Consider the following 9,402-nt stretch of genomic DNA (forward strand, 5'->3'; position numbering starts at 1 on the left):
AAAAAATATGATCTACTTTGAAGTAGCCAGGGACATTGAAGTTAGTTTCCCAGCAACCTAATAACAGGAACGGTAGCATGTTTGTCTTCCCATTACTTTTCATTTGACATTCAAGATATTGATGGCCCTTGTTATTTTACAGAATAATGGCCAAATGTATTGCACTTGATTAAAACCTTTACCACAGTCACAAGAGGGCCAAACGCTGGTCAGGTCGCCGCCTCGTCATGATCAAATGGGGTAATTGATAGTGAACGCTCCCCTCCCACGTCTGTGAAAACGCATTAGAGCAGAAGCAGTATGGAACAGTGCGTTAGAACGCCTGGTTGCTGTCTCTGTTCAGTTATAACATTCGACTCCTTGCCACTCCTGTCATTTGCCAAAGACAAGAGTGTGAAGGCGTGGAATGTTAGTTCTAAAGACTGGTACCCTGACTACATTAGATCAGGGGAGGTATGGCAACAACAGCGGGAGCTCAGGTATAAATCATTAAAGGCTTTCCTGTTTCAAAACAGTCTGATTCAGCGTCATGACCTCCATGGCTTTATGGCAACACTCAAACTCAGAGGGGGTTCCTCTCTAACTAGGAGGAAGTGGCCGATCAGGATCAGCTTGCCATAAACCAACCAAACCCATATCCTGCACAATGAAGAGGCAGGATGACTAACACTAGCACTGCTAGAAGGCCAACCCCATGCCAGGCGGGACACAACCTCCCCTGTCTATTAATGTCTCCTAAAAAGCTAGGAATTACTCTGCTAATATCCATCCCACCCTGCCTCAGGGTCCATCCCAAATGGCACCCTATTCCCTAGTGCACTACTTTTTACAGGCCCTGAATCTCGGAGCTGAACGGTCAGACCGACAGGCAGACAGGTGATGGTGGATCTATGATCTGTTGTTTCTTTGAAGAGGCTGTTCTGACCACTGATTTAAATAAAGAACACATGATCTATCTCTATAGTTCTGGCTCAGTGTACAGAGGAGGAAGGGACTTCATATCGTCTAATTCAACACACATTTATCACTCTGGGAGAGTGAGAGAGACATCCACATGTTCATGTAGTTTATGTATGGGTGTGTTTGGATCAAATTGGCTTTTGACAACCGTTCAGCACAGAGCTGATTTGGGATGGAGTCAGTCAGCTCTGCAACAAGTTACAACACACTTTGTGAAGGACAATGGCAAACAAACAAGAATGTTGATAATAGTGTTAATCCAGCAATAGTCATACACATTTTTCATTCGTCATTTAGCATCTCTAAATTATATTAGATGAAATAAATTATCCATCTTCTCCCAACGCTTGAAATCACTCACTTTATTTGATCAGGTCTTTATTCTGTGGTCTTGGTTGTGTTAAATTTAACAAGAGGTAAAAATAAACATATTAAGCATTATTGTTCCCAGTTGTCTCAACAGTATTCTAGCTAGTCAGGTAACTGATGCAAAATACAGTTAGTATTACTTGATCTTGCAGTATAAAGTCTCCATTCCATTTGACTGTCCCGTTGCCCGAGAGCTGCATCAATGCGGTGGGATCCACTTCCAGTACTATAGCGCTTCTTCTAGTAGCAGTTGTCCATTTCAGTCGAGGTCAACCTACAGTAGACCACTGACCATAGGTTCTACGTATCAAACATCAGATCTAGAAATCAGGTCTCCCCTGTCCATGTAATGTTTTTTTATTGTGATCTAAAAGGTCAAACTGATCCTAAATCCACAATCCTAGTCTGAGAAACACGAGAACATCAAATCTCACTCAGAAGAATTTACATCATTACAAAAACCAATGAACCCCATACTGAGTTTAGTGAGAGCACTCCATCTAGTGGAGAGTTTAAACACTGCAGCAGTATAGGACGTCTCCCGTCCGATCATCGTATGAGACAGTTTGTAATACCGAGCCATTTCTTCTCTTAGCTCTTCTTTTGTGACAGCAAAGTGTGTTTCTGTACAGTTTAAAGTCAAGTGTAATAGATTTGAATAAGTGCTATTGTTGTCTTCGTTGATGGTCTCGGAAATAATACTCCAACATATTCATTAAAATAACACAATCAATAAAAAGCGCTACTGTACTACATTAACGAACATCTTATTGTTTTCCCTCATACACCCCTAATGAAAATATTCATACTATTACTGTGTTAGTTTCTTCACTCGCACACCCTCCTGAACACTGACTGACTTCAAGATACTAGACCTTCTTGTTGGTTAATACAAACTAACTATTGCACCAGCCTGCTCTGACCAAATCTTTTCAGACTACTAAATCAAGCTGAGCTGCGCTAGTCTGGTTACGCATCCTATAGTTACGGGAACGTGCTGGAAAGGACATTATGAAAAGAACGTATCCAAGCCAACACAGTACTGGGCCTGGTTTCCCGATATCGATGGAATGGAATTTAGGCTTACGAGTGTTTTAACGATTCATCTTTCCTACAACGGCCGAAGATATACCGCCACGCAGACAGAACGTTCACTAAGTGTGTCGATACTGACAAGATTGAAAGAAACGGATCACTGCTCTCGGGTCAGTTTTCTTCATTAATATCTTACCTTAAAATTATAATTATTCCACAATACTGACGACAGATCAGCTAGTACGACTGCAAATATTGAGACGGCTTATTCTAATGCTTACCCTATAATAAATGCACTAAATCATGATTTTACACATCATGAAATATAGAGGCATAAATTACAGACGGTAGCCAAATAGATAAATAAAACTATTTGAAATATAGGCCTATGTAGACTATACTGTAGGTAGGTAGGCTATTTATATCTGAATGCAGTCATATAGGTTTTCATTTAATCATAATTTTATCCTTTGGTTGTTTCTAATAATTGCATAGACATTGGCAACTTTATATTTGTAGTCAACATCATTGTGAAGTTATCAGCGGTCACAGAGAGACAGATAAGCATCTTGATTCTATGTTTAGTGGAAGGGAAAAATAACACTAGCTGTTCTAGGAGTGATCTGAGGCAGGCGGTAAATAACACGCGTTTTCAAGTTCAACTTTAGTAAGGACGGCTTTGGAAAACAGTTCAGAGATCTAACGATGCTCCTACAAAGGTTCTAACTATGAACTCAGCCTTCAGATGCTTTTGGGAAACCGGGCCCTGGTTCAGCACGATAGTGTGAAAAGAGTATGTCTGTTTATCTGTGCTCTCCAGTAGAAGGATAACGTGGTTGACCTTGTGAGAGTTGGTTGGTTTGTTTCTCTGTGTGGCAGCTGCAGTGTAGCCTGGTGGTAGACATGGTGAGCACAACATTCAGTCTGGTTCAACCAGGCGTGCTGCAGCATGTCCCCTGTCCCTGTGCCCTCAGCCCTTCCAGTCCCAGGGGATGCACAAGTCCCCGTCCTGCAACACAGAGTAGAAGTGGGAGACCTCCACCCGGAGGCCCTCCATGAGTGGGGAGCGTTCCTCCAGCAACCGCCTGCAGCAGGGGATCATCTGGTTGTGTCTGACACTGGGCTCCTTGGACAGATTCCTCAGGGCCAGACCCTCCAGGCAGTGGAGCAGTACCTCCTCCTCCTCCGCCTGCAGCCTGGGGACGGACACAGGTCAGAGTCACACACAGAGCTCGCCTAGCCACACACAGACAGAGGGATAATCAATACAACAATGTACACAGACATGTAGGAAGTAGGAGGGCAGGAAGACACGGTTGACAGAGACACTCACTGGTTCCTGTGTTTGATTCGTTGTCGGGCCTCCCAGGCCATGCTCTGGAGGAAAGTCTGTAGTCTGCTAGGCTCACAGGTGGCTGGGATGACGAAGTGACCCATCTCATGCAGGCTGGGGCTGGAGCGGTCACTGGGGCAAAACACCACAGGTACATCATCAGTGGCCGGGGAATCTCTCACATGCCTCTACACCAGGGTTCCCCTATAGGCAGCCCGCCGGTGATTTCATTTGGCCCTCCAAGTTCTCTGAGCAAAATAAATCAATAATAATAAAAAAAGTTTTGGGGAATTGTTGTTGTTGGACATAAAAGACTAAAATCACCAAGAAATTTGCTCAACGTGATTTTAATTTAGGAAATCTGTTCCCAAGTATTCCCACACATTTAGAGCGAGGCTTATGTGATCCTATCCCAATGTAATCAATGTTTGAAATGATTCTGCTTTTGTCAAATACTATATCTGTTTTGGATCCAAATCATTTATAACTATGTTCCGGCCCCCCGGCCATCAGGAAAAGTCGGCTCACGACTAAATGTAAACTGAACAAAAATGCAAACACAACATGTAAAGTGTTGGCCCCATGTTTCAGGAGATGAAATAAGATTCCAGAAAATGTTCCATATGAACAAAAAGCTTATTTCTCTAAAATGTTGTGCACACATTTGTTTACATCCCTGTTAGTAAGCATTTCTCTTTTGCCAAGATAATCCATCCACCTGACAGGTGTGGAATATTAAGAAACTGATTAAACAGCATGATCATTACACAAGTGCACCTTGTGCTGGGGACAATAACATTTGCAGTTTTGTCACACAACACAATGCCACAGATGTTTCAAGTTGAGGGAGCATGCAACTGGCATGCTGACTGCAGGAATGTCCACCAGAGGTGTTGCAAGGTAACTGAATGTTCATTTCTCTACCATAAACTGCTAATGTCATTTTAGAGAATTTGGCAGTATGTCCAACTGGCCTCACAACCGCAGACCACGTGTAACCACACCAGGCCAGGACCTCCACATCCGGCATCTTCACACACATGCACCATCCACCTGGACAGCTGATGAAACTGGAGTATTTTTGTCTGTAATTAATAAAGCCCTTTTGCGGGGAAAAACTCATTCTGATTGGCTGGACCTGGCTCTCCAGTGGGTGGGCCTATGCCCTCCCAAGCCCACCCATGACTGTGCCCCTGCCCAGTCATGTGAAATCCATAGATTAGGGCCTAATACATTTATTTCAATTGACTGATTTCCTGATATGAACTCAGTAAAACCATTGAAATTGTTGCATGTTGCGTTTATATTTTTGTTCAGTGTAATTGGGGACCCCCACTCTACAGACTGGTATTACAGTAGCATCAAAATCACACCCTTGAACAGCAATGTGCTGCATAAACAGAGTATTTTGGCCCACTGGTAGACTTCTGGTACATGGTAGACAGTCAGGTACATGGTAGACAGTAGGGTACATGTCTGTGGCGTGGGTGGATAAGGAAGAGTCTCTTACTTCTCCAGGGTCATGGCCAGGCCTTGCAGGCTCCTGGGATGCAGGGCTAGGCGTCGGGACAGTAGTCTCTTATGGAAGGTGTTGAGGATGCTGCAGTGTTCCTCTATAGGCTGTACAGGTCCCAGTCTCTCTATGTTAATTACCTGAATACCTCCCAACACATGGCTGATCCTCTCCTTCAGCCACTCTGTCTGCTGGAGCAGGCTACGGTAGCTGGGGAGACTCACAAACAGCTAGGACACATGTACAACACACAAACAAACACGGAACATGAGCAACAGGAAAATAAAAAAGACTGGTAACTTTTCCATCTGAAATGTAACATGTGCCTTACTTTTGTCCATTGGTGATGAACATCCATTGTTCCCAGCATCACGTGACCCGAGGCATTCATCCCTGATTGGTCAGTGAATATTATAGTGTGTCCTAAAAGAAAATAAGGAATGCATAAAGTAATTTACCATACATAATTTTAATTCACTCATCATTCTCTGTCAGTCAGGACATCTTTCAAAATGTCAACAGAATAGAACAATTCAAGCCCACTCTTAAGACATAAAGACCCTTATTGACTCTTCCAGGTGTGTATACCTCGCAGGTTGAGCACAGCCTCAGGGTTCTGCTGGGAGAGACGGCTCAGACTCTGGAGCTGACAGCATCTGTGAGTCACTCCCCAGCTGCGATGCCACCTGCAGGAGGAAGGAGGTATTGTCCTCAGACCAGGTGTTCAAGTGGGAGCAGAGATCCCCAGTCATGATGTAACAACAGGAGGAGGCTCAAAGTCTCCAGAACATTGATAATACGTTACTTTGGAATGACATTAACCACCTTCTGTTGTACCGCAGGCCAGTAGAACCCAGTCAAACAGTAACTCAAACATGCACCCTATGAAGCTGAAGGGTCTATGCACTTTACTTCATAGGGCCAGCACTTTGCATCAGAGTCATGTTGTATTCGGCGCATGTGACAATTCTGTTTTTACTATGTGTCTCTGCATCATTTTCTATCTGCATGGGAGTTGGTGCACTTAATGAAACTCCAATGTTTTCATCTTCTATCATAATGGAATAGCTGTTGTTCAGAGTGTTGATGATTACCTGATATCTTCCAAGGCAAATTTCTGACACAATTCCTTCTTGAGTCTCTTCAGCTCCTCCCGTCGAGGGACACTGGCGTTCTGCTTCTTCGTAGCCTCCTTCTCATGGTTTCTCAGCCACAAGCTGCAGCAGAAAGACAACTCTTCAGACAGACCAATGGCTCGCTTGTAGAGCACGTCACTTCTCTCAGGGCAGTGGAATAAGCCAACTAGAAGAATGCAAGTACACAGGCAGTGACGAAGACAGCAAGATCATGTTTCTTTTTAAACCCGTCTTCGGAATGCATCTGTGAATTTGAGTTGACAGTTAAAAAGTGATCGAGCTAAAGCGATGCTAATGTCTAATGTGTCATTCTACATACATAGGATGCTACCGTTTGCTTTGGCTAGGTAGTCATTATACAGTACCTTAGTGTGGGCTCTACTTTCTTGGCCTGCTCCAGCTCCTGCTCTGGGTCTCTGAAGCCAGTGAAGCTGTAGTAGCTTTTGTCCCATTTGATGGGCCTGTAGAAAGGGTTCCCATGCCCAGCCACCGGCTGCTGGCTCTTGGGTGACTCTGAGCTGGCCTTGAGTCCCTTCATGTGCTCTGTGGACAGACTGCAGGACTTCAACACGTCCATTACGGTGGTCAGGACATCCTTGGTCTGCAGAGTGAAGCTGACTGAACGGAACCCTGGGAAATGTAGTCAAATGTATTACAAACGTAGTCAGTCAGAAAAAAAATCCAAATTGCAAATGGCACCATGTTCTCTATATAATGTACTACATTTAACCAGGGTGCATAGGGTGTCATTTGGAATGCACCCAGGCATAATACTCACCCTCAGAGGAAACGGTATGAAAAAACAAATGATCAAGAAACACCAATACTGTAGTCTACATTTTAAGCAGGCTAAAAGGACATTACCAGGAGGAAAGATGTCCTTCTGAATGCCTTCCTTCCCCTTTATTTCCCTGACATAAAAGGTGAGCTTTGTTGGTTGGACTGAGCGGGTTCCCGGTTTCTGAAGGTTTTCCAAATAACCATTGAGTCTCTTGAGGGAATTCTCATTCACTTCCTGAAGAGAATTACACAAAGAATTTATTATATATAAAAAAGAATGATTGGCAATTCCACGATAACAGAATGATTCTGAGGCTCATATTTTTCACTTTAAAATGTCAAACAAAAATCAATGAATGCAAAGTTAAACAAACCATGCAACTCTATGCACAAGGACTCCTTTTAACAATTACCACTGAAAATTTTACAAAAACAACTTTAATTGAGTAACAGTGCAGATGCAAAGTTTGGTAACAGAATGACGGTTTGTGCTGCATCTACACTGTCCTTCAAGTAAATGTGTTTCTGTAAAATGTTAAATGGAAATTGTTAAGTCACCATGGAATGGCCCTACGACATAATTCTATGATACATTGACATTATTGCTCTTTTAGCCTACGACAGGACATAATCATTCACCCTTTCCCTGGGATGCTGGCCAAAGAAGTCTGGATGCACTGCAAAGTAGAAAGGTCTCAGTGCATTGATAGCATCTGCCCCTGAAAGAGCTCTCTGATGGACCAAATGTGTTGCAACATGTCTGTTCCCCACTCTGAAAAACAACGTGGACCAGAGAGTGAGGATAAAGGGTTGTCACCATGATCACTATGAAGTCCAAAGGGAACCTGCTGTGCATTACATCAGGGTCTCCCAAACTCAGCCCCCCCTGCACGTTTTGGTTTCTGCCGCACCACTACACAGCTGATTCAAATGGTAAAAGCTTGATGATGAGTTGGTTGTTTGAATCAGCTGTGTAGTGCCTGGGCAAAAAACAAAACATGCACCCAGGGGGGCCCCAGGACCGAGTTTTGGAAACTATGCATGACATCACTAACAACAGTGGCCCTTTTCCCAAAATCAATTCAGAGTGCAGGTGATGATGTAAATATGATAATGTAAGTACTATAGTGGGTTATTTACCTCATGGCACTTCGCAGGAGAGAGGTCACAGACATAGCTGTAGCTAGCTCTAGCTGGACACCATCAAATCAATGACTTGTGACATCCACCGTTGTTGATTCTCTCCTGTTGACGAAATAGGTTACAGATTATGAGTTGACTGACTGGTCCAAACTGACAAATCTTAATAAAGATTTTAGTAGCATTTATACTACAGCAGTAGCTAGCCAGCTAAGCCTTGGTTTGTTGGGCAAACTCAAAATATAGGTCTTATTTACAGTATCTCTGGCATTCACAGGACTAACCTAAGGCAAGGCCAAGGGGACACATTGGAGAACACTCTAAACAACAACGCTATCAAATCGTCTGGCTTGCAAGTTCTTTCAGTTTATTCCATCACAAAACTGAGCAATAAATCGTATGACCTGTTATAACTAACAGACAATCACAACAACAAACAGGTTCAGCTAGTTTACCCACCTAGCTAGCTTCCTTGCAGGCTAGCTGTGAGCTGAAAATAAGTAACCACATTCAGACTGTACCAGCCACATGTCGATAAGTGTTTGGCTCAGAATATATCAACATTAATGAATACAGATTACCTTCTAAAGACTGCATTGCAAAATTGGTAGCATGGCAGTGATTTTTTTACATAGATTTTGAGTCCAATGTCAGCCAGTGCTCCATTCACAGAAATCAGACAGACAAAAGCAATCGCACTACTATACTAAGGCATCGATTGCTCTGATATGGACGTTTAATGACCTCTGCTGGTGAGTTTAGAAAACTACAAGTAATATCTCGCTCATCATTGCACCTCTTCTAAATGCAGTCCAAATTTATTTTTTTCTGTATTTTGTATGATATTGTACAACAACAGCAGATGAAACTAACACCGTAAAAGAGTGATCAAATGTGATCAGTGTTATTTCCTGATAGTTGCTGGTTGAAAATACAATCTACACAGGACCTTCTAATCAGCAGGTTTTGCATGGGTGAAGTTTCGTCTTTCCATGGTGACATCATCAGGCGGTAAATTAGATAATAGACCAATACCAAAGACAGTTCCAAACCTCTGCCAATAACAGCTAGTTTTCGGTTTCCCCCTCCCCACTCAGACCACTAAGTCCTAGCAAACATATTGCTTGAGAAACAGT

At 43.1% G+C, this 9,402-nt stretch overlaps 1 protein-coding gene across 5 annotated transcripts; it reads right to left on the reverse strand.

Moving 5' to 3' along the window:
• Positions 1 to 1,198: 1,198 nt before the first annotated feature.
• LOC129845440 (T-cell activation inhibitor, mitochondrial-like) lies at positions 1,199 to 8,970 on the reverse strand. Of its 5 annotated transcripts, XM_055913368.1 has the most exons (12): positions 8,848 to 8,969; positions 8,726 to 8,756; positions 8,267 to 8,371; positions 7,766 to 7,898; positions 7,211 to 7,361; positions 6,712 to 6,976; positions 6,305 to 6,427; positions 5,799 to 5,896; positions 5,542 to 5,633; positions 5,208 to 5,440; positions 3,698 to 3,829; positions 1,199 to 3,600 (listed from the first exon to the last, which is right to left on the reverse strand). In XM_055913368.1, the coding sequence occupies exons 3-12, from the start codon at positions 8,299 to 8,301 to the stop codon at positions 3,294 to 3,296; spliced, it is 1,569 nt and encodes a 522-aa protein (XP_055769343.1). In that variant the 5' UTR covers positions 8,302 to 8,371; positions 8,726 to 8,756; positions 8,848 to 8,969; the 3' UTR covers positions 1,199 to 3,293. The 5 variants fall into 5 exon arrangements, with proteins under 5 accessions (XP_055769343.1, XP_055769342.1, XP_055769344.1 ...); XM_055913367.1 differs by lacking the exon at positions 8,726 to 8,756; XM_055913369.1 differs by lacking the exon at positions 8,726 to 8,756 and having other exon boundaries at positions 1,199 to 3,560; positions 8,848 to 8,968.
• Between the last annotated feature and the right edge of the window lie 432 nt (positions 8,971 to 9,402).

This window comes from Salvelinus fontinalis, unplaced genomic scaffold (assembly GCF_029448725.1).
Source record: "Salvelinus fontinalis isolate EN_2023a unplaced genomic scaffold, ASM2944872v1 scaffold_0305, whole genome shotgun sequence".
NCBI lineage: Eukaryota > Metazoa > Chordata > Actinopteri > Salmoniformes > Salmonidae > Salvelinus > Salvelinus fontinalis.

What these genes read in the sequence shown, in the direction of transcription:
- LOC129845440 (XM_055913367.1), bottom strand. Translation starts at nt 8,301, where the DNA reads ATGTCTGTGACCTCTCTCCTGCGAAGTGCCATGAG. An exon ending in CTCCTGCGAAGTGCCATGAG is followed by an intron (nt 7,899 to 8,266) that starts GTAAATAACCCA and finishes GTTGTTTTTCAG; the next exon opens with AGTGGGGAACAGACATGTTG. An exon ending in TTCATCACCAATGGACAAAA is followed by an intron (nt 5,441 to 5,541) that starts GTAAGGCACATG and finishes CATGTGTCCTAG; the next exon opens with CTGTTTGTGAGTCTCCCCAG.